The sequence below is a fragment of the Carcharodon carcharias genome, chromosome 10 (genome assembly GCF_017639515.1).
Source record: "Carcharodon carcharias isolate sCarCar2 chromosome 10, sCarCar2.pri, whole genome shotgun sequence".
Lineage (NCBI taxonomy): Eukaryota > Metazoa > Chordata > Chondrichthyes > Lamniformes > Lamnidae > Carcharodon > Carcharodon carcharias.
This window is the reverse complement of record NC_054476.1, coordinates 31,877,801-31,902,440: the sequence shown is the minus strand read 5'-3', so window position 1 is coordinate 31,902,440 and position 24,640 is coordinate 31,877,801. Positions and strand designations below refer to the sequence as shown.

At 43.0% G+C, this 24,640-nt stretch overlaps 1 protein-coding gene across 2 annotated transcripts in view; it reads left to right on the top strand.

The window, feature by feature from the left end:
• Positions 1-7,948: 7,948 nt before the first annotated feature.
• Positions 7,949-24,640, top strand: part of mapk8ip1b (mitogen-activated protein kinase 8 interacting protein 1b) — a 187,649-nt gene continuing 170,957 nt past the window's right edge. For both annotated transcript variants that reach the window (XM_041197839.1, XM_041197838.1), the window contains exon 1: positions 7,949-8,153. In XM_041197839.1, the coding sequence (XP_041053773.1) occupies positions 8,074-8,153 (80 nt within the window). In that variant the 5' untranslated portion in view covers positions 7,949-8,073. The remainder of the gene's footprint in view (positions 8,154-24,640) is intronic.

Genomic DNA, 24,640 nt, shown 5'->3' with positions numbered 1-24,640 from the left:
ATAAAATATTGATTTCTCATCATTCATTACTGACTTAAAAGACAATTATAATGCCTGATCTAAAACCTCTGATAAATATTGAACAGTGAAAAACATTAGAGGGAAATTTTTCAGAGCAATATTTGATGTCATTTAAAATGGCTGATTACTGATATCTAAAAGAATAATTGAAGGATGAATAATGTAATATAAACCAACAAAGCAAAATTGTACCGATATCAAGACAAGGAATTAGATTGTTCTTAATAAACTGACAAATTTAATGACCCATAATCTGTGTTAACGAAAGCCCAAATGAACTGAAGGTTTTTCTGAATGATCAAAGTAAAACCTGACTTTCCTGACACCAGAACTTGATGAAAAAGCCACGGAAATCTCCTAATAAAAAAGTAGAAGACCTTCTGATGTTTAAAGTCTTTTAAATTATTTGTTCCTATGTACCAGGCATATGATTTTTTTAATAAATTCAGTGACTTACAGAGTCATAGAAAGGTTACAGCAGGGAATGAGAACACTTGACCCATTGAGCCTGTGCCGGCTCTATTTGAGAACAATTTAGTTAGACCCGCCCTTTCCCCCCAAGCCTGCAATTTCTTTCCCTTCAGGTGCTTATCTAATTCTTTTCTGAAAGCCATGACTGAATCTGCCTCCAGCACACTTTCAGGCAGTGCTTTCTGGATTGTAACCACTCACTCCATAAATTATTTTCCTAAGGTTTCCTTTGGTTCTTTTGCTAATCACATTAAACCTGTGTCCTCTAGTTTTCAACCCTACTGCCGATAGATATTATACTCCAGAAAGCCAGGTGGTGAAGGATACAAATGAAGCCAATCTTTACAAACTTTTATAAGCATTTATTTACGGAGATGCACAATGCAAACATGCACCTCCTTACCCAACAAGCACAGCCTGTTTCTATTTATAGGAGCACAAGTGAACCCCCAGTTAATGCCCACTACCTGCATACAATTAAATACAATTAATATGTAATTAACAATGGGAAGATGGAGGTCTACTCCATCTTGACACCTCATGATTTTGAATAATTCGATCAAATCTCCTTCAATTTTTCATCCAAGGAGAATAACCTCAACTTCTCCAATCAATCTGATTAACTGGAATCATTCTCATAAATCTCCTCTGAATTCTCTCTAAGGCCTTTGCATCCTTCCTAAAAATATGATACCCAGAACTGAACACAGTACCCTAGTTGTTAAAATTTGGAATGGTTTGCCTGAAAGGGTGGTGGAAGCAGATTCAGTAGTAACTTTTAATACTTAAAATGGCAAAATATTGACAGCTATGGGGAAAGAATGGGTGAGTGGGAACAATTGGATAGCTTTTCAGATAGCAAGGACAGCCCCAATGGATGGAATGCCTCCTTGTGTGCTGTATTATTTTATGATTCTATGTTGGATAGTTCGTTGTGGATTTTATAAGCATCAACAATATGTTGGATTTTTCTTCAAAGCTTTACTGGTCTGACTCATTCTTTTCTGATGAACATTATAAAGGAGATCCCAAAGTCAAACCTCCTCTCCATTAAGCATGAAGTTAAATGGATTCCGAAAATCCTTTTATTCCTGGCGAATGTGAGGATGTAATTTGAAGCTCATCTCAGGAGATGGATAGATTAATGGTAATAGGCCTGCCATGTCTGATCCACTCCTTTTTGAAGTTCACTTAATGAGTTTTGAAGCAACAAAGCATTGTATTTATATAGTTTCTTTCTTGTATCCAGTTGTTTAGGAGGATGAACTGTGAGAAAGAGAACATTTTAATTGATATAACGTCTAACGCAACCCTCAGGATGTCCCTAAGCACCTTACCATCAATGAAGCACATTTGAAATGTACTCACTCTTGTAGTGTAAGGCATGCGACATCCAATTTGCACAGAACAAGCTCCTAAAAACTGCCATGTGATAGTGACTAGATAATCTGTTTTAGTAATGTTTGTTGAGAGATAGATAGCACCATGGGATCCTTTATGTCCACACAAAAAGTTGCATGTAAAGGATGCAATACAACCAAGGAGCAAGCTTAAAATGAACCAGACTGGTGTGGAACCGGACTGGTGTAGAACAGGTGGCAGGTATAGGGTAGACCTGGTAAGGAGAGTAGGTTTCTGTTCCCTAAAGAAAGACAGACTTGCATTTATCCAGCACCTTTTTTGACCTCAGGACACCCAAAGTATTTTGCAACCAATGAAGTACCTTTGAAGTGTCACTGCTTTTTTTTTAATATTTCTTCATGGGATCATGGGCATCACTGGCTAGGCCAGCATTTAATTGCCCATCCCTAATTGCCCTTGAGAAATAAATGGTGAGTTGCCTTCTTGAATCACTGCAGCCCCTGTTGTGTAGGTACATTCACAGTGCTGTTAGGGAGGGAGTTCCAGGATTTTGACCCAGCAACAGTGAAGGAAAGATGATATATTTCCAAGTCAGGATGATGAGTGACTTGGAGGGGAACTTACAGGTGGTAGTGTTCCCATCTATCTGCTGCCCTTGTCCTTCTAGATAGTAGATGTATTGTAAGCAATGCAACAGCTAATTTTCACAGAGGTGGAATCTTCCCAGTCCCAGGAGATGGGTTTGGAGACAGGACCAGTTGCAAAATTAGTGAATCTCACACTGGGGAGGCTTTCTGAGATGATCTGTCCTCTGAGTAATCTTGCTGAGAGGTCTGAGGCAGAGTCTGACTAGCATCAGCTACCTGCCTGGTAACAATGGGTTCCTAATTATGATCAATTAAGTGCCTGCTTGGGTCCTAATTTGGGACTTCGCTGGGATGTTCCCGACACTAGGCAAGCCATATGCTGAGCCTGAAGCTCAGTAGGTGCTTGGAGGCAGCCTCCGTCCTGTGGAAGGCTCCCCCCAATAATAATGTTCTCGTATCCTGTGGCTACACTTACTTTTAACAATTTAAGAAATCATCAGAGGGTGCCTCCATCTGGAGATGCGCTCATAATCTGCCCCCTACATGAGCAGGGCCCACCTTCCCTGAAGATTGTGCAGACCAGACAAGTGCTCACTTGCTGTTCATTAGTTTTATGTTGGCATTTGGATCTCTCATTGCATGTAAGTGGATCGCTTTTCGAGGTTATGTTGTGTCACCGAAGCCAGAAGCTGACTCTGGCGTAGCTATCATCGCCCAAAATGCATTTATCTTCTTGGGGACCCTGGTCTTCAGGTTTGGATGTACAAACAATCTATGGCAGGAAATATCCAGGCATTGCAGTATAATGACTATGTTTTGTATTTTCTCATGCAACATGTATATCTTGTTGTATTTGTTTGTAACTTTTGCTGTCCCTAATTGTACGGGGCTCCCAGGGACAGCTGTTAATTGGTAACTTCTACGATGTTACATTTATATACCTTAAAGCTGGAGATAATACATTACTTCAGCTTTCCTAAAAGATCGAGATGGCACTGCTTTTTCTGCCTAGTCTGAATTCAGTGCAAGCTGAGCATATGAATCTCTTCTGTATGTAAGAGATCTGTATGAAATCATTTTGGGCAGTCTAAGCCCAATTCTTGGCAGGAGTTGGTTCCCAGCATATGGCACAGGTGGGCACCTTGTGCAACAATCCCAATTAGGAGTCACTAGCGTGGAAAAGGGGAAAATCAAATAAGTTCAAGTATTCTGGTATTGGATTTGCTCCACCGTTCTTTGCTATCCAAGAATGGCGACAAACAATGATGTTGCAACAAAATCTTGCATTTATAAAGCACCTTTAACAGTACACAACCATGTCAGCTGTAGCTCAGTTGGTAGCACTCTTGCGCCTAGGTTCCAGATTCAAGTACCACTCTAGGCCTTCAGCACAAAAATCTTTGCTGACACTCCAGTGCAGTACAGGGGCGGGGTGGGGGGGGGGTGGGGGGGGGGGGATTGTTGTATGTGCTGTCTTTTGGATGAGACATTAAACTCTGCCTGCTTGGATGGATGTAAAAGATCACTATTTTGAAGAGTAGGGGAGTTATGCCTGGTGTCCTGGCCAATATTTACTCCCAATCAACATCACAAAAAAAAGATTAGCTGGTCATTTTCACAATGCTGTTTGTGGGAGCTTGCTGTGCGCAAATTGCCTGCAGCGTTTCCTTCATCACAACAGTGACTACACTTCAAAAGTATTTCATTTGTTGTAAAGCACTTTGAGATATCTGGTGGTTATGAGAAATGCTACATAAATGCAAGTCTTTCTTTTTTTGTATTTCACATGTGCCTTCGGTGCCAGAGGATGTAGCCCCTGCCCCACTACCTGAGGAGGTATCCTAAACTTCTAGCCAATTTTCCCCAATACGCTATAATTGCACCCATCTATGTATTGACACCTTTCCTGTTGCTATGCTATTCACATGGAAGATTTTGTTTAACATGGTCTAAGCTGATTTGGTATGAAATGAAATGGTAGTAATTAGGAATATTGGAAATATTAGAAATATATAAGGAATATTGAATGTGGATAACTTGGGTCTTGCTTCTACCGAGTTTCACAAATCCACACCAAATATCTGTCCAGTTAGCACAGGTTACAAATATGGATGGACAGGAAAAGAGTGACTGGTCCATCCAGCCTGTCCCACTCAGTTGTGACAATTTAAATCCTAAGCCCACCTGAGGTCATGTGAACTCATGAGGCCAAAAACAAAATCAGATGAAAAGCCTCTCCCTCCTTCTCGCCTCACCCCTACCACAAAGAAATAGAGAAAAAAACCCAGAGAAAAAGTTATCTGGAAAATCCCTTTTTGACCCTGTTGGCTGATCAAAACCTGTTCCAGGAGATCACAATGTACCATGTGATATCCATAAAGATATTTACCTTTTTGTTTGGCCCGAAGGAAAGCAAGCTCTTTAAGGTTGTTTAGAGAACAGCGTTGTTGGGCGGGGGTTGGGGAAGGGTGCGGGGGGTTAGTTTTTGGATTTGATGAGTTAGGATGGTCTTAACTACCTTGATTGTTGGTAAACATCTGGTAAACAAACCAAGAGGTTTTTGCAGCCTTAGTAATTCAGCCATCATCAATTATCATCCAACTGAAACCTCTGAAAGGATACAGCCTCATCCCACATGCCTCAGGCAATCAAAACATGCCAAGCCGCACAAAAGGAACCCCCGCATCCTACTGTAGATCATCACCATGGATCTTTGAGAAAGAGCTGGAGCTGTAGGAAACACATATCATCCATGGATTGGTGAACTGCTCATTAGCTCTTGAAACCACAAACCTTTGGACTCAGAGAGCAAGAGCACTGCCCACCGAGCCTTGACATCACATCTCTTCCCATTTGGTCAATTCTGCACTCCATATATCAAGCTATCTACTCTCTTTTATTGAGGCTGGCAGCCCTGTTGTGTGTTCCTGAGCTGCAGATTTAACTGATTCAGCTTGGGATACCAAGCACAGCAGACTTGAAATCTATATCTGAACCAGTGCACTAAAATCGACTGGAAGGCCAATTGTACTGCTAGACTAGGTTTTTTTGTGTATGTGTATATCTGGTAGAATTACCAACTCATGGTTGGGTGAATCCCTGGAGGTTTCATCACATGACCACATGTCAACTGCCCCACCCCACACTTCATCACTGGTCCGTCTTCCAGGTGCCCTACTTCCCCGCAGCCAATTGGAAGGCAAAGAAACTCTTTGGGCAGAATTTTTATTGCCAAGTGGGAGGTTGGTTCACAGGCAGGCAGAGGGGCTAAAGCCCCAAGAAAATGTTCTCGGGTCGGGAACCCAACATGTTCCTGTCCACTTGTGGGTTTAACAGGGGCTTGTTTTGTAGGCAAGCCATGAGGAGCTGTCAGGTCAATATTTCAATATTTAAATAGGCAATTGATTGCAAATTTAACCCAGAGTTTTGGCTTTACCAGCCAATACACAGATTCCCAGATGGTGTGAAACTCATCAGGGTCAACAAGGCATGAGCGTAGCGAGAAGTCAGTAATCAATGAAACTGACATGCTGGAAAAACCTGTGAAACTGAACAGCAGTGCAATTCCCCGCCTTAGGGAAAAGCTTGTGCTCACAGCACAAGTTCAGAGAGCCTGATTTTACTGTTTCAAAGGTGGTTTCCAACTTTTTGGAAGTCAGTTCACCTGATATGACTTCCCTCACGTTGATCTGCAACTCCCGCTGTCAGCCTTCACTGCAGCATGGGAGCAGCCTCTGTAACTCTACTTTGGGCCTCTGACAAGGAACAAGAGCTGCAGCACCACTAATGTCACCAGGAGCAGCACTTGCTACTTTATCCTCGGCCTCATGCCACTCCCTGGGACAGAGGGAGTGGGCAAAGGGATTCCGAACACCAGTGCCTCAGGTTTCCATGGCAAGTCACTTATGACATCTGCAGCTGCACAGAGCAAAACCTCCTTTGCTGTGGACCCAGTGGGCATGTATTGCCTGTGGACGTCATGGTGCCACTCACTGGAGGGCCATCATAGTTCTATGCTTCTCCCTGGAGTTCTGCACTCTTTTCTTGCAAGGAGAGAAAACAGAGGGTCATGAGTGTGAGAAATGGGTTGTGCAGAGAGGATGAAAAGACAACATTTGTAGAGAGTCACCATGAGGGATGGGTGTGAGATGGTAAAAAGTTGAGGGTGAGTGCATGTTGCCTGCTCAGATGGAAGTGTGAGGGGGTGCCTTGAGAGAAAGGAATGAGTGGAGTTGGAGGGTGTGTCGATTGGAGCAATTCTGTGCAGGAGAATGCTGGAGAAGTCTGAAAGCAGGATGACACACATCTTTCCTGCCCTTATTAAGTCATTGAATCTCTTCGGCCACTGTCTCCGGGTTTGAGGAACTATGCTCCTGCTGCTGACTTCCTCAGCCACTTCCATCCATGCCTGCTTCGTTTGAGAGGCTGTCCTCTTCCTGCCAACTGCAAGAATCAGCACTTCCCTGCACTCCCTCAGATCCCACACCAGGACTCCCAGGGATGAGCCCAAGGCCTGGAGGGCAGTCTTCTCAGTTCTATCCTCCATTTCTGTGGTTGCTGAAACTTCAGGAAGTAATGTACAATTCAGCCACACTGCCCCTTGCTGGGGTCCTTTTAACTAGAGAACTTCCCTTTGGTAGAGTGCGAATTATCATCATCCCCACCCTCTGTGATTGGCCTGGAAACAGCATGCTAATGCAATGGCTGAGTTAAAGGGAAACAGCAAATCCCACCAAGCTTCCTTTGACAGCATCTTCCAAACCCATAGCTCTACCACCCAGAAGGTCAAGGGCAGCAAATACATAGGAACACCACCACCTGGAAGTTCCCCTCCAAGTCACACACCAATTTGACTTGGAACTATAATAGTCATTCATTCAACGTCACTGGGTCAAAATCTCGGAACTGCCTCCCTAACAGCACTGTGGGTATATCTACACCACATTGACTGCAGGCAATGGTTCAAGAAGGCACCTCACTACCACATTCTCAGGGGCACTTAGGGGTGGGCAATAAATGCTCGCCTAACCAGTGATGCTTACATCTCAGGAAAGAATAATTTACAAAACAAAAACCACCTATGTGCGGTCTATTTCAGTAAAATTCTGCACTTTGTTACCCGATTGGGTTAATCTTGACACTTTATAAAGCAAATCTTATTTAAAATCACACCTGCAATATTTTTCTAAATAATGAATGGAAATGTTCAAGTTTTTTTTGTTAAATGCCATCCCTCCTTTTTTAAATTCTCCTGAACAGATTAATCCTTAATTCTTAGAGACTCCAAACAATCCTTCGGGGGTGAGGTTGAGTAACCCCTAGTGCCTGGTTTTACTGGATCCCAGTATCTGTAAGAATGGTTAGGTGGGGTGGAGCTGTTGTGACCCCATCACGTCGTATCACGGTGCAACACATCAGCAGACTTTGTGCCTCCAGCCTTAACAAGCTGGGGGCGAGACACGACTTGGGAAAGTGTGTACTGGACAAAAATAAACTGATGGAGTCCCTGAACCCTCTTATGGTGATAGATGACGAGGTGCAAAGTGTGCTAGGACTGCAGGCTTTGTATTGAAAGCTGCCCCTGTCTGACGTCGTGAGAGAGCCCAGCATCTCTTCAGGATATGCATGGAGAATGGCGGATGCAGAGTCCATGAACTCCCCGGCTGCCTCACCCTTTCTGGGGCTCCACATCGCCTCGCCTCCCAATTTCAGGTAAAGCGGAGACACCACCAGGGAAAACTGGTAGCTTTTGTACAATCTGCTGTCCTTGCTATCCGGCGATATTTGATCGCCAATTTAAAGAGTGAAGAGCTATGCAGGGAGGAGGAAAGGGGAATGTTACAAGCATTTTTAAAAAGGGAATGAGATGCTGGAACAGCCAGGGTTCCTTACACCAGACACGGGTCCTTGCTACCTCTGTCCCTAACTGACACATGAATAACACTGGCACCTGGGTTTAATTTGACTTAATTGCACATTATGTTGTTAATTGTTTTGTGTGTGTGCGTGGGGGGCTTTAAAAAAAATTGCAAATCGTTGCTGAAAGTGCCGGAGATTATTTCAGGGCGTGGACAGCTCCCAGTCAGAATGATCCGGGAAGCAAAGCCAGGGGAGCTTTTGTTATCAATGTTGATTTAAAAAAAAACATTTTCGGAAATTGCAACTTTAAAAAAAAATTGAAGCATTATTTTATTCAGTTGTCATTCTCACGGTCGCTTCTTAAGGTGAACTGAAATTGTGACGATCAGATTGTTTCTTGGGCTGATGAGCCAGCTGTATATATATATATATATAATATATTTATGTGTCTCTATGTTAAACGTGTGTTAAAACATGTCTAAATATTGGGGAGTGGAATGCTTAACTCTGAAAAGGGCAGCGTGTTATTGTGAATTACAGCCTTGAAATGGTTATTAGGCTGTTTAGTTCTGGGGACTGGGAAAATTATAGATTCAGGTCCCATTCCGGGGAGGCTTGAACAAGAAATCTAGGTTAAGGCGGTGCTATCTTACGGACGAGACGTTAAACTCGGGCCCCATCTGCTCTCTCAAGTGGACATAAACGATCCTGTGGCATATTTGAGGAAAAGATGAGTTCGAACCGTATCACAGCTGATATTGAGGGCCCAGCCAACATTAAAAAAAAACTGGTCGTTAGCACATTGCTGTTTGTGGGATCTTGCTGTGTCTAAATTGGCTGCCGTGTTTCCTAAATTATAGCAGTGACTGCATCTAATTGACTGTCAAGTGCTTTGAGGCGTCTTGAGGCCATGAAAAGAGTTATATAAAATGCAAATCTATTTTTATTAAATCAGCTGCTGTACAGTGTGAATTCTGCTCTCAATATTTGGGATTTTCCAACTGTTCTTTTGGTGCTATTACATCTCCTCAGGATTAAGGCCTTTTAAGTTCATGGGGGCATAAATCAGTCAAATTTCTTTATTAATTGGAACTAAGGGATTTTTCCAGGATCAAAGGTTACGGGGAGAAAGCGGGAGAATGGGGTTGAGAAACTTATTAGCCATGATTGAATGGCGGAGCAGACTTGATGGGCTGAATGGCATAATTTCTGCTCCTATGTCTTATGGTCTTATGATTCATAAATGATTGGGATGGATTCCATTATTCTGTCCATTTGCAATCGTGAGCACTAGTTGACTGGTTTAGGACATTTTCTTTTTCTCGAGAAATGAGAAAACTGAAGGACGATGAGGCTTTAGAACTATGATGGGGTTCAATAAGGTAAATATGATGAACATATTTCTACTTGTCGTGAAGTCCAAAACTGGAGGCCATGGATATAAGGAATTTACTTATAATTCCAAAAAGAAATTCAGGGGAAATTTCTTTGCCCCAAGTGGTGAGAATGTGAAACTCATTACTAGGGTTGAGTAGTTGAAGTGAATAGGGTAGACGTATTTAGGAGGAAGCACATGAGGGAGAAAGGAATAGAGGGATAGATGGATGGGGTTTCATGACGTAGGTTGGAAGACATTAATGTGAAGCATAAATAACAGCCTAGAACTGGTGTGCTGAATTGCCTGTTTCTATCCTATAAAGTTCTGTCTAATTCCATGTAAAATTGCATTTTTTATTTATTACACAGATTGTGTGATGTTTTTTCTTCCAGCTTTACAAACCTCATCTCTCTGTGCTCCTCCAATTCTGGCCTCTTGTGCATCCCTGATTTTAATTGCACCCCCCTTGGTGGCCATTCCTTCAACTGCCCAGGGCCTGAGCCCTGGAATTCCCTCTGTAAACCTCTCTACCCCTGTGTCTCTCCTCCTTGGATGATGCTTTTAAAACTTGTCTCTTTGATCAAACTTTTGGTCACGTGTCCTAGTATCTCCTCCTGTGGCTTGGTGTCAAATTTTGTGTGAAGGGATTTCTGTTGATGTTTTGGGAATTTCATTTTGTGATTCCTGTAATTTTCTGTGAAACCACAAATCAGTGTTTGGGATCATCAGTGACAATAAGGCTGTTATTTTGAGGGCTAAGAGTCTACCTGGTTGGTGTGGAAAGCTATCACATATAGACCAGATGAGGTAAGGGTGGCAGATTTCCTTCCCTGTGGTCTATATGACTCCAACCCCAAACAAATATGGCTAACTCTTAATAGGCCACTTCACATGGCAGGTATTTCACTCATTTGTAACAAAAGCCTTACTTACGCCCTCTCGGGGGCAATTAGGGATAAGCAAGCAATTCCTACACTGCCAGAGTTTTTAAGAGTTCGGTAAATTATGAGATGAATTTATATTGTTCCTTTAACAAATTAAAATGTCCCAAGATGCTCCTCAGAAGGATTACAAAACAAACTCTGACACAGCCACTTAAGGAGATTTTAGGGCAGTTGACCAAAAGCTTGGTCAAAGATATAGGTTTTAAGGAGCGTCTTAAAGGAGGAAAGAGAGATGGGGAAGTTCAGGGAAGGAATTTCAGAACTTAGGGCCTTGGCAGCTGAAGACATAGCTGCCAATGGTGGAACGATGGAACTTGGGGACGCACAAGTGGCCAGTAGTCACTTTTTGAAAGAATGGTAACACTTGGCCAATTCTAAACACCAATAGCTCCCTCGCTTGCTCGCTCCTTCAATTATCTGTCCAGTTCTTCTATAGATCTTTCCACACTTAAAAATTCATTTTGGCCAGTTTCTGAAGCATCAAATGACAGAGTAACTTGTTCATCCAACGACTAAAATCTGAGAAGTCAGGCCTCGAGCCTCCAGATTGTTATCTGGATGAGGCTGCCATTGCCTCTACAGGCAGCGCCTCTGGCTGGAGAAGCAGAAGTTTGACTCCCACCAGACCGCCTTTCTGGCATTGGCCCTCAGCTAAGTCCCAGGGAGGGGTAGCTTGGAGAGGCTTCTGGGAGTATTGCGCAGTTGGGAGGAATGCCACACCTCTGTATCAGTTTAAAAAAGAACTGCGAAACAAACCCTTTCACTGACTAGGCTACATCCAAACTGTAAAACAGAGTATGTCCCAGGGCAGGTCACCTTGGCACAGGGGTCCTTAAAACAGGCAATAGGGCCCTCATTGGCATATGGAAAGAAGCTAATGCCTGTTTTAGGTGGCCACCCCAGATGCCTAAAAAGTAGGCTGATAAAACTTCTCAGCAGACTCACTTCTGGCATCCTTGGGGTGCAGGACATTGGTCCCAATATTGGGCCCTGTTGCACCCATTTACACCAGAGAAATGGCAGCAACGAAGGCCAATTTCTACGCCAGTCTCTGTACCCAGGCCGTTCGTGACACAGTTTCACCAGTCTCTGTGCAAAGTAGCTAAAAATAAACTGTTTCTCCGCCTTCCTTTTCTTGTGTTTGGACTAGTTCTTAGAGTTTATAGCAATTTCCAGGCGTATTTAACAGAATTCAGTTTCTCCCATCCCTGCAATGATCTTGAATACAGGAATATTATCGGCACCCACCACCCCCACCCCATCAAGCCTTCTGTCCAAGGTAAACAATTTTGACATTTTTACCCTCTCCTCGTAGCTTTGATGCTTTAAGCTGGTGATCACTTTGGGTGCTGTAATCATTGCCCTGGCTGTAACAGGCAACCAGAATCGTAACCAGTATTCCAGGCGTGACTGTGGCAGCACTTTGTATAGATTCATTGTGGCCATATGAGATTGATAAACAAGTTAGAATTTTTAAGTTACCTTTCAGAACTGCAATTACAACTGATGCCAGTTGTTTGTACCTTTTTGTTTGAGTTGGGATTTATACATTTCAAATAAAAATATGCATTTAATTTTCATAAGTGATAAGAGTAGTGTCTTTTGCCTGTAGGTGATATCGAAATGGAAGTATTGATGTTTGAAATTGCGGATTTACAAATGTATGGCTAACCATTTGAAGAGCCACTGAACTTAAAAAGCAGAATTAAAACTCTGATGCCTCCACTACACAATGCATGATAGGTCAATCGTGCCAAGTTTTATTTTGATATCTTAGATCAAGTTGTTCTTAGTGGTTCAGTGAAATGAATTCTCTTACTCAGATTTGACAATTTGTGGAAGATTCTCAAATCCACAATGGATTGTGGCAGGTTGTATCTACTAAAAAAGCTAGGTGTCCGTAGGTACCACTCTCCCTTCTGAGTCAGAGGATTATGGTCTCAAGTCCCTCTTTGGAGCCTTGAGCATATAACCCAGGTTAGCAAACTCAGTGCAGTGCCTAGGAAGTGCTGCACTGTCAGAGGTGAGGTGAGATGTTACACTGAGGCCCTGTGTCTGTTGTTGACCATCAAATACTTTGCCACTGTGTATAGTCTTTAGTCCATAGACCTATACTAAACATTTAGAGTGTAATACACCAGCTTTCCAATTACTAAATTTCCAATAACTATTTAGGTGTCTAATTGGATCTCCATCAGTCAGGCAGTGTCAGTATTGGCACAGTAGGTAGCAATCTCGCACAAAATCCAGACTGACACTGCAGTGCAGTCCAAGCCTTTTGAACTCTCTATAGGTCAGTTTGCAGATATCATCCGGAAGAGGCCGTGCTGGGCCAGTGCTCGTTCTCCTCTTGGCTCCACATTAAAGTAACTTTAAAAAAAATCTCCCCTGCTTCTTTCTTCAAAGGTCTCCAGCAGTCCTTTTAAGCATCTAAAATATTTGATAGGTCATACAGGCACATCTACAAGATGAACTGCAGAACCTTGCGAAGCCTCCTTCAACCAGCTCCTTCTAAACCTACAATCTACCACCTAGAAGGACATGGGCAGCAGAGGCATAGGAACATCACTGCCTGCAAGTTCCACTTCAAGCCACATGCCATCCTGACTTGGAACCATATCACTATTCCTTTACTGTCACTGAGTCAAAATTATAGAGCTCCCTCCCCAATGGTACAGCGGGTGTACCTACACCACATGGACTGCAGCAGTTCAAGAAGGTGGCTCACCACCACCTTTTCAAGGGAAATTAGGGATAGGCAATAAATGCTGGTCTTGCCAGTGCCACCCTTTACCTAGGAACAAATAATCCTTACAAATCCTTACATAGAAATCGATAGATTACTAAATATTAAAGATAGTGCGGAAAAATGGCATTGAAGTTGAAGATAGCCATGATCTAGTTGAATGACAGAGCAGGTTAGAGGGCCAAATGGCTGCCTCCTGCCCCTATTTCCTAGGTTCCTATATCTAGGGATTGAAAGAGATCTTAAAAGCCCTAATTTAAAACTGGGGGTCAGAGGGATAGAATGAGGCTTCGGCCCATTTACCTCGGATCACATTTAAATGTGGCAGTGAGTATGTTGACTGCTCTTGTCCCACAAGAGAATGCTAGGAAAAGTAAATTGAATTTACTTGGGTTTCACCTGGCATTATTCTCTACTCCCATCAGGCTTCATGGCAGCTCTAGTGCGCAGTATGATTCTTTGTTAAAATTTTGTCAGGGTCTGTATTACATCGTCACATACTGACAGTTTAATGTTAATGATATGCCTGTGTTTCCTTTGACCTGAAATGGTGGTGTTAAAACAGCTGTGTGTGTGCCCCCCTTTGGGAACACACCCATACCATTCCCACCATTGGAACCACATGTCTGCCCTCCTGCCAATTAACCACATACTCACATGATTCCCACCATTTTAGCTCCATTCCAGCTTGGGCAAGAGGTCAACATCAGGTTAACAACTTTGCAGAACATTGGAACTGCTAACTCTGGTGCCAGACCAGCATTTGTCAGTTCTCTGGGGTGGGACGGGGGTGGGGGGGTATTTTAACTAATTTAATTAACATTTTCCCAGAGCTGCAGAAATGATCCATCCACAGAGGCAATGAGGGAGAGAAATTGTCAGCTGTTAACTCTTAGCATTCGTTCCTGGGATGTGGACATCTCTGGCAAGGCCAGCATTTATTGCCCACCCTTAATTGCTCTTGATGCACCTGTGATAAGCTCCCAGCTCCACTATTTCAACCAAGGGGTTAACTTGTTCAATTTTGTAAATGGTTTAATGCCTCTGTTAAAACATTAGCACGAGGGGATAAATAATTAGTTGCTGGCAGAACAAAATGACTGACTGGACATTTTACCCCAAGAAGAGGGTAGAAGCAGCAGAGAATGTAAAGTAGCAGAGCCTGCTGGCAGAGATACTAATTGCATTAAGAAACAAAGACCATTGTTATTGTTTAGATCCTTTGGAGACAGATTGAGCTGGTACTGCCTGTTCAGCACAGAGGCCTAAAGTGAACCTGGTTAAAAGACAGGCCTTTGAAGAAAGGGAACCCAGAGGGAGGGAAAGCGTCACAGCAACTTACCCCAAGGGGCAGGAGTAAATTGTCATGGAAATTTCCATGAAAACGACAGGTGGAGAGGGGGCAAACACCTGCCTTCAACAAGAAGCTATCTCTATTCATTAAGCGACCATTCTATCGTTGTGCTGAAAGCAATTCTCTTCAGAGACAGCCTTCAACCATGTCTGTCTGCTATCAATTTACATCAGTGCTGTGCTTTCAGTGGGGTAAATAATTATAGAGCATAGAGGAGACCATTCAGCCCATTGTACCTGTGCCAACACTTTGAAAGAACCATCCAATTGTTCCCACTCGCTTACTGTCCCCTTTTTCAACAGCTCTACATATATTTTTCCATTTAGTCTTTGTCTCTTTCCCATTTGTCAGCACTTACTGTCAGTCACAGTTGTGACTCTTTCCCACCACCTCATCTGCAAATGGCACATTGTTTGGCCTGCAGTTACACTACAATCACCGTGTCAGTGTGCTTCACTTCAAAGCAATGGTTACAAGGGTAATTCTGCAGCACCAGCTGCAAAAGAAGGGGCTTGCATTTATGTAGCACCTTTCACCATCTCAGGACATCCCAAAGTGCTTTACAGCCAATCAAATAATTTTGTAGTGTAGCTTTTGCTGTAATGCAGGAAACGTGCAGTTAGCTGTGCACAGCAAGCTCCCACAAAGTTATGAGTTAAGGACCCAATGTGCTTTTTTTGTGATGTTGGTTGAGGGATAAATTTTGGCCCAGGAGATCATCTTCAAAATAGTGCTATGGGATATTTTACATCCACCTCAGAGGACTGATGGAGCATCAGTTTCATGACTGATCTAGAAGATGGCACCTCTAACAGTGCATCACTCCCTCCATACTGTGCTGGAGTGTCACTCATAGAAATTGTGCTCAAGTTTCTTGAACCCACAATCTTTGGAGCTAGAGCAACACCCACAGTGCCTAACTACCCCATTTGGTATCAAAACAGAAAATGCTGGAAAAACTCAGCAGGTCTGACAGCATCTGTGGCGAGAGAAACAAAGTTAATGTTCTGAGTCTGTATGACCCTTCTTCAGAGCTCTGGAGAAGGGTCATACAGACTTGGAATGTTGGCTGGGATTTTCCGGTCCCGTGGTGGGCAGGACCCACCATGGGCGAGGCGGTGCCCCAGCCAGAAGTCCATTGACTTGTGGGGGACCAGAAGATCCCAGTGTTGGATGGGTGTGGAAAATCCCACCCGTTAACTTTGTTTCTCTCCCCACAGATGCTGTCAGATCTGCTGAGTTTTTCCAGCATTTTCTGTTTCTGTTTCAAATTTCCAGCATCCGCAGTATTTTGCTTTTACCCCATTTGGTAGGCTTGTGAATGAGTGAAATTACAGTTTATCAACTTTTAATTCATGTTACAGTTCCTTTCCTTTTTTTTGGAACACACTAGTGTTAGTGGTGAGTCTTGAATGCAAAGTGTTAGCATTAGCACAGCACTGGGCTAAAAGGGTTAAATAGTGAGTTCAGTGAATAGACTCGGCATGCATTCCCTCAAGTTTAGAAGATTAAGGGGTGATCTGATTGAGGTGTTTAAGTTCATTAAAGGATTTGATGGGGTAGATAGAGAGAAACTATTTCCTAAACTGGGGAGTCCAGAACAAGGGTCATAATCTTCAAGTTAGAATTGAGTCATTCTTAAGTGATGTCAGGAAGCATTCTTCTTCATACAGGGAATTTTCAACTCTCTCCCACAAAAAGCTGTTGAGGGTGTGCGGTCAATTGAAAATTTTGAAGCTGAGATTGGTAGATTTTTGTTGGGCTCAAGGTGATTCAGGGATTTGGAACTAAGGTTGGTAGGTGGAGTGAAGATACAGATCAGCCATGATCTAATTCTAGTTCAGTGGTACATCAGATTCGAGGAGCTGAATGACCCATTTCAGCTCCTATGTTGTGGTGCAGTGAGTGTTCGTGACTTTTCACTCACGGCCTTCATCCAAATCCCATTCACCCAAGCAGCTCTTTTATTGTGAAATGAGGAAATACAGATTATTTTTGTTTCTTTTTTGTTAAAATTAGTATGCCGCTGAAATTTTAGGCTATATTAGAGGGTTTCAAGTATTCCTCGTCAGCTCCGAAGGTGCACAGAGGATCACAACAAAATTCCATAGGTTTTTGCATCCAAGTTCCCCAAGTACTCTTCCAGTGGGTGAATTCTGAATTGATGAAATTATACCAACAGTATAAATGTTATTGCTGTTGATATTCATGCACATTTAACCAGATACCCTTCCCTGCTGCTACAATTGAAGTGTTTACCTTTACATTTCAAGTAGTGAGGGGCTAGTGGAATGAGACCCCAGAACGGTGTGGAGTTCAGCCACGCCGGGAGTGACTGGAACATAAGTGCAGTATTGAAATTTTCATTTATATATTTTACTTTACATTGAGCTTAATTTTAATTTGCTTGAATGTAGCCATTGAACACAACGAGTTGTTTAAAATTATTGCTTTGTTAGAGGTGTCAGCCTTGGCTCTGTGAATACTACTCTTGCCTTGAGTCAGGAGGCTGTGGGTTCAGGTCCCATTCCAGTCACTTGAGCACATAATCTAGACTGACACAGACATTAAAACCCTGGAGAGTATACAGTGTAGATTCATCAGGATTTTGTCAGGGATAAGAATCCATTGTTATGAGTAGAAAAGTGACATGATGTAACTACTTCCACCAGAACTGACCAAGCTTAGAGGAGATCTAGTAGAGATTTTTTTTAAAAATATGAAGAGTTTTAAAATAATAACTAGGGAAGAATATTTCCTCTGGTTGGGATGGCAGTGACAAGGGGTCTTTAAATTTATATTGTTACAACCAAGAGATTGAGGAGAGAGGACAGGAGAAATTTCTTTATAAAGTAGATTGTTGGAGCGCAGGGTGTTTTGCCACAGGGAATGGTCGATGTTTTAAGGAAAAGAATGGGCAATAATTTGAAGACGAGGAAGATGCCAGGCTTTGGGAAGAAAGCAGATTAGGTTTGGGTTACTCCAGCAAAGAGCTGTCACAGGCTTGATGGACAGGGTGGCCTCCTTTTGTGCTGCAAACTTGTGTTTATTTTGAATGGATTAACAGCTTCAATAAAATAATGGAGAGAAGCAGCACCCGCACATGGTGCAAGAGCAATCAGCTTTTGTGCAGTAACATTGTCAATTGTCTATCCTTAAGATTTTTTTTGCATTAAATATAAGATGTGATATGCAATGTGTGAATTTTGCTATGAAGTTTGGCAATGACACAATGTTAATGTTGTTTTACCAGAGGATGGTTTTAAGCAGCATTGAGATTAAATTGCTGGGGAATTAACGATAACAGAATGGATTGGCTGCAATTCAGCAGGTAATTGAATATTCCTGGTGGGGCCACTATGGGAGGAGAATCAGTTCATGTATGCATCTGCTGTGAGTCTGACCTTCTGTTCTGGGAGATAGGTTTATATTTTGTGGGGCAATGCAGGCTAAAAGGTCTGACAGATGCGTGCAATCTCAATCTAGTTCTCAGTGGACATGTTCAACAGTATGGACATACTGCTTATTATGCACTCATTGGCACCGAATAAACAAACGTGTGAATGCAAGTCTTAATAAAATCTTACCACACAGGAGGAGGCCCCTCAGCCCATTCAGGCTGTGCTGGCTCTTTGAGAGCGTGAGTAAATTGCTCCCACTGCCCTTGCTCTTTGCCCATGGCTCTGCAAGTGACTATTTTTCAAATTTATGCTCAAAAGCAACAACTTCTGTTTATATAATGACTTTAGTGTAGTAAAATAGCCCAAGATATTTTCTACAAACGATTCATCAGACAAAATTTGAAATTGAACTGTGTAAAGAGATATGAAGACAAGTGACCAAATCTTTGATCAAATAATTAGTTTTTGAGAGGCACCTTAAAGGAGGAGAGTGAGGTAAAGAGGTTTAGGGATAGAATTCTGGAGTTTAGGGACTAGACAACTGTAGGCATGGCCACCAATGGTGAGGTGATGGAAATTAGGCTTATGCAAGAGGCCAGAATAAATTGAGAGATTACTTGAAATAAAACAGGATATTGTTATGGAAATCGATTGTATAGTAATCATCTTGAAGTGACGTTGGTGAGAGAGGGGGCCTAGCAGGGGTGGGGGTTGGTGAAGCAGGTGCCGTGGGGGAAGGAACAGACACTATTTCTTACTAGGCTCACTTGGGCACATGTACTGCCTAATTGAGTTCTGCTAGGTTACTTCATCACAGTTCTAGAGCTATAGGGCCAAGCTGGCTGATGGCATGGCTGCCAATTCCCAAATACTGCTGTAGTGAGCAACAAGGGGTTAGGTGAGCATGGGTGTAAAACAGTGACAGATTACCTCCACCTTGGTTATTGCCAGACCAAGTATTGGTTTGCAGTGTCACAGAAAAAGGTGTTCAAATGCTTCATTATCCCTTATCCTTCAACTTAGTCAAGTGTTTGCACGCAGGCTCCAGTGGGCTAAATGGAAAATGATTCATAATTTACCTACGCAAAAATTCAAATACAATTCGATGGTCGTGAGGCACTTTGGGATGTCCTGTCAAAGATATTGTATAGACTCAAATTTCCTGTCCTGTGAATCACCTGACCTCAATTAAGACTGTGTAAAGGTTGTACACACATTTATTTTGTGTTTGCTATTCATTAATCCATTGAAGTGATTTGGCTAGAATTCACTGGGGTGGGACATCTCGTGGTGTGCCATTTGTAAACCTTCTTCCCATCGGCACTCAAATATTTTTTGATGTGTGAACTGATGCCAGTGTGGTGAGGGCTGTAAGGCACCTGGGGCCTTAGTGGACAATGGAACCAACAGTCTATTTTCTTACTCAATGAGATTTAAGGATTGAGAGAGAAAGAGAGGAATTTGGGTGAATTAGTGTCAAATCAGACCCAGAAAGAGAAACAGAAAGACGGAAAGAAAAATCACTTTCTGACTGGGAAAGAGAGCAAACAGACAGAAAGGGAAAATAAGAAAAAATGTAAAATTTTAAATTTGACATTTTTCTCTAGAACAAATGTCTACCTGAAGGAAAGAAATGTAACTTTAAATTGTTCCCTTTCAGGTATAAGAGATTGATTGCCATTACATTAATAGTTATCACAACATAAAAGGTTACTTCTGCTCTTGCTTACCAGCCCTGACTTTAGGTGTTTATTAACGTGCGGATCTAACCAGTTCTTAAAGTCAGGGAGATGGCATGAGTTCCTTAGGGTATTGTCTGAGGCCCAAATATCTTCAGCTGCTTCATCACTGACCGTTCCTCCGTTTATAAGGTCAGAAGTGGGGATATTTGCTGATTACTGCACAGTTTTTAGTATCATTCCCAACTCCTCAGCTGCTGAAGCAGTATGTGTTCTATGCAGCAAGATTTGAAAAACATTCCAGCTTCGGCTGCTAAGAGGTGGGTAACATTCATGCCACACAAGTGCCAGGCAATGACTCTCTCCAACAGGAGAGAACCTAACTATCTTACTTTGTCATTCAACAGCATTACCATTGCTGAATCCCACACCATCATCATCCTAGAGTTTACCATTGACCAGAAATATAACTGCCATATAAATATTGTGGCAATGAGAGCAGGTCAGTGGCGAGCTGTGGTGAGTAACTCACCTCCTGACTCCCCAAAGCCAGTCCACCATCTACAAGGCGCAAGTCAGGAGTGTGATGGAATACTCTCCACTTGCCTGGATGAGTGCAGCGTCCACAACACTCAAGAAGCTTGACACCATCCAGGACAAAGCAGCCTGCTCAATTGGCACCCCGTCCACAAACATTCACTTCCCCCACTGCCGACAAACAGTAGCAGCAGTGTGTACCATCTAAAAGATGGACTGCAGCAACTCACCAAGGCTCCTGAGACAGCACCTTCCAAACCCACGACCACTACCATCTAGAAGGACAAGGGCAGCAGGTGCATGGGTACACCACCTCCAAGTTCCCTTCCAAGCCGCACACTATCCTGACTTGGAACTTTATCGCCGTTCCTTCTCTGCCTCTGGGTCAAAATCCTGGAACTCCCTTTCTAACAGCACTATAGGTGTAACTAAACCACATCAACTGCAGGGGTTTAAGAAGGTGGCTCACCACCCCCTTCTAAAGAGCAACAAATGCTGACCTGTTAGAGATGCTTACATCCCATGAAAGAATATTTTTAAAAACCAGCGTGCATTGTTAATATGGCCTTCCTTTACCAACAATAGTCAGGCCGATATTATCACCAAAGCTTACTACTGTGTCCTCATGTAGGGGAATATCATAAAGCGTTTAACAATGAGATGTAAGAGGACATTGCACACAGATAAGAGAAGTTAGTTGGGAAGAACTAATTGATTAAAAGTGAGCAAAAACCAAAAAAGTGATTGGAAATTTTTTTTTTTACGAAGGAACGTAAGAGGTGAGGGAAGTGGGAAGATGGAATGATTTGTGGAGAAAAGAGTTTCAAAGATTAGGCCTCCCACAATCTACCATTCATAAATTTGAGGACATCCCATGTTTTAGATAGTCAAAATACCCATGTCCTAACTCGAATCAAGTCCCATTCACCATCGCTGTTGAGCCACACGGGCTCCTGGTTAAACAATGCTTCAGTCTGATAATTCTAGTCCTTGTTTTCACACCCCTCCTTAGTCTTGGCTCTCCTTCTCTCTATAATCTCCTACAGCTCTGAGATTTCTGCACTCCTCTAATTCTGGTCCCTTAAGCATTGAGCAGGGAAGGTGTTGGGCGGTATCGGAACAGGTTGGGACTGGGAGTAGTAGGGTTGGGGTCCAGCAGATGTGGCGGGGTAGGGGGGAGGATCTGGAAGACGGAAGAGGGAATCAGAAGTGATGATTGGAGGGGGTCGCGGTGGGGAGATCAAGAGTGGGTGTGGGAGTCTGCAGACTGGGTCAGTGGCTGGGACTGAGGGGGTGGTAGAGGCGGTGGGGGGTGGTGGGGCAGTGGTTGGGTGTGGGCCCAGTGATCTGGAGGTGGGTGAAGACAGGTCACAGTTTAGGGTAAGGTTTTTTGTTGTTAGTGGCTGATGTAGTTTGAATGTTTTGGGGTTCGGGAGGTTGGTGGTGGGGAAAGGATGGTGGGTGGGAAGCTGAGGAACTCCAGCTTCACATCTAGCCACATGTATTTGAAATATTGCTTTGTTTATTTGGGAACTGCAGTGGTCCAAGTTTAGGCACATGTGGCCCATCCTGAACCCAAACTCCTTCTACTGCCTCAGTGCCGTGGAGGCCTCAAACAGGTGTCAGGTAGGGTGCACATTGTTTTGCCTACACTAAATAATGGGCAGCACACTCCTGGTGTCTGGAAGAAGCAGGGGCCTTAAATATAAGATGGTTACTAATGAAACCAATGGGGAATTTGGGAGAAACTTCTTTACCCAGTGAGTGGTTAGAATTTGGAACGAGGGGCAAATAGTGTAGATGCATTTAAGAGGATGCTAAATATCCACAAGTGAGAAAGGAAAATAGATGAAATACTGGATAGGTTGAGATGAAGTAAGGTTGGAGGAGGTTCGTGTGGAGCATAAACTCTAGCATGGACCAGTTGGGCTGAGTGTCCTGTTTCTGTGCTGTAAATTCTATTTAATACTTTATCATGAGTGCCCCTTAAGCCCCCATTTGGTGTCGCAGGAGCGCACACGGACCTGAACTTGGCTGTGGGTGAAACCTGGAACAAAGGTTTCTGAGATTCACTCATAAATTGGGAAGGTCAGATCCTCTGACAATCACATCACACCATCTCTCACTGTGCTTAACTATCTCGTGCCCACCTCCATCTCACCATAACACAAACTGACTGTCAACTGTAGAGCTCCCATCAGAGAGAATTAATATAGGTTTATTGGGAGTGAGGTGCATCTCCAAGGGTAGTGTAAGAAGGGTGATAATCAACCATCAGTCCATTGCTATTTTCCATTGAAAACTGGTCACATACCTGATTTTACCCTCTGTTAAAGTCAATGGGATAGTAAAACTGGGTGGGGTGTAAAACAGGCAGCACAACACAATGCTGACAGATTCCCACCTGATTGATTCAATAAAACGTCCCTAAAGTATCTCAGTCTTTTAGCTGGACGCTGCTCAGAAAAAAATGGAAGGACTTAGGTTTATTTTGTGCCTTTCACAACCTCAGGATGGCCTGATGCACTTTACAGCCAGTCAGGTTATTTTTTGAAGTCCAATCATTGTTGTAATATGGCATGAGTTAAATAGTATTATAGTTTGAGCACAGCAAGATTCCACAAATGGCAATGTGATGATGATCAAATCATCGTTTCTTTTTGTTGGTGCATGTTAACTGAGCGTTCAGAATTCTGAGCGATTTAGACTCTGTATGATCGAACGTCAGACAAAGTTTCTGCTTTAGGTTATGTGTTGTCTGTTCATCTGTTCTGGGGACTGAGCATCTTGTTCAAGGTTAAAGATAAAAGCACTAGGGAGAATTTTTGTTAATCGGTAAAGCAGTTGACATGAAGATGGATTACCCTTGTCACATGTGCTGTTTTCACACAAAGAGCTGTAGAAATCTGGCACTATCTTCCCCTCGGAAGGCCGTGGATGTTGTTAGACAATTAGAGCTTTCATGATTGAGGTTTGTTGAGCAAGGGTAGGGCAGAACATGGACCTGGACTGGGTGAGTGCAATTGAGATACAGGTCATCCATGACCTGATGGAATGCCATTGCAGGCTTGAGGGGCTGAAGGGCCTCCTTAGGTTTTCTGTGTCCCAGATTCAGAGGAACCATTGTTCAGGTCTGTGGGTGTCTTTCATTTGTGGACAGATCCTATATTCATAAACTCTCCCACTGAATGTTAGGAGCTTTGCAGTCTTCCTCATAGCTTGAATTTTAATGTTTCCAACCCTGTGGGCGATGACTTGGATTGAAAAATTCAAGATCTAAACTCCCCATTTGAAACTAAGAAAACTTCTTTCAGAAGTTATATGGAAATAGGCATTTTTAATAATTGCCAGCAATTACATTGTGCATCCCATTGATTCTCAATGTCTGCGTATGCAAACATAGTTTTTGTGGGTTAATGCAATGTATATTCTGAGGTCTAGAGTATAAGAGCAGGGATATTATGCTAGAACTGCATAAAACACTAGTTAGGCCTCAGCTAGCGTAACATGTATAGTTCTGGTCACTGCATTCCAGGAAGGATGTGATCAAGGAGACAGGATATTTATGAGGATGTTGTCTGGAATGGGGAATTTTAGATATGAGGAAAGATTGGATAGGCTGGGATTGTTTCCTTTGGGAAAAGGTGGGAGATTTAATTGAGGTGTATAAAATAATGAAGAGTCACTCTGTTTCCCTTAAAGAGATCAATAATCTGGGCTCATAGCTTTAAAGTAATTGATGGAAGGATTGGAGTGGAGTTGAGAGAGTTTTTCACCCAGGGACTGCAGTTCGATGCCTGAAAGCATGGTAGAGGCAGAAACACTCATCACTTAAAAAAAAACACTTGGATATGTACTTCAGGTGCCGTAACCTAAAAAGCTACAGGCTGAAGTGTGGGATTAGGTTGGATAGCTCTTTGGCCTGCATGGCCATGATGGACTGAATGGCCTCCTGTGTGCTGTAGACCTTTCTATGCTTCTATGGGATAGATTCCGTGGCTTTGAGCAGGGTAAGGGAGACGGAACGGGATGCGCATGGTCCACTGGCTCTCTTTCCTGTGCCATTTCAGCATGTCGAATCAAGTGTTGAATGGCCAATTAGCGGCTGGCTAGTGGTAATGCTGGCCAGTTAGTGTTGTGAAGGGGGCACTGTGCCCAACCAGGCATCTAGGGCAGGAGCGGGAGAGTGAGTAGGCCGTGAGAAGCCTATTCCGGCCACCGATTTAAAGGCCAGCTTCTGTCCCTCTGTCCGTCTCTCCTTAATTGTAAACTGAACAAATCAAGTCTACTAAGAGCCAGAT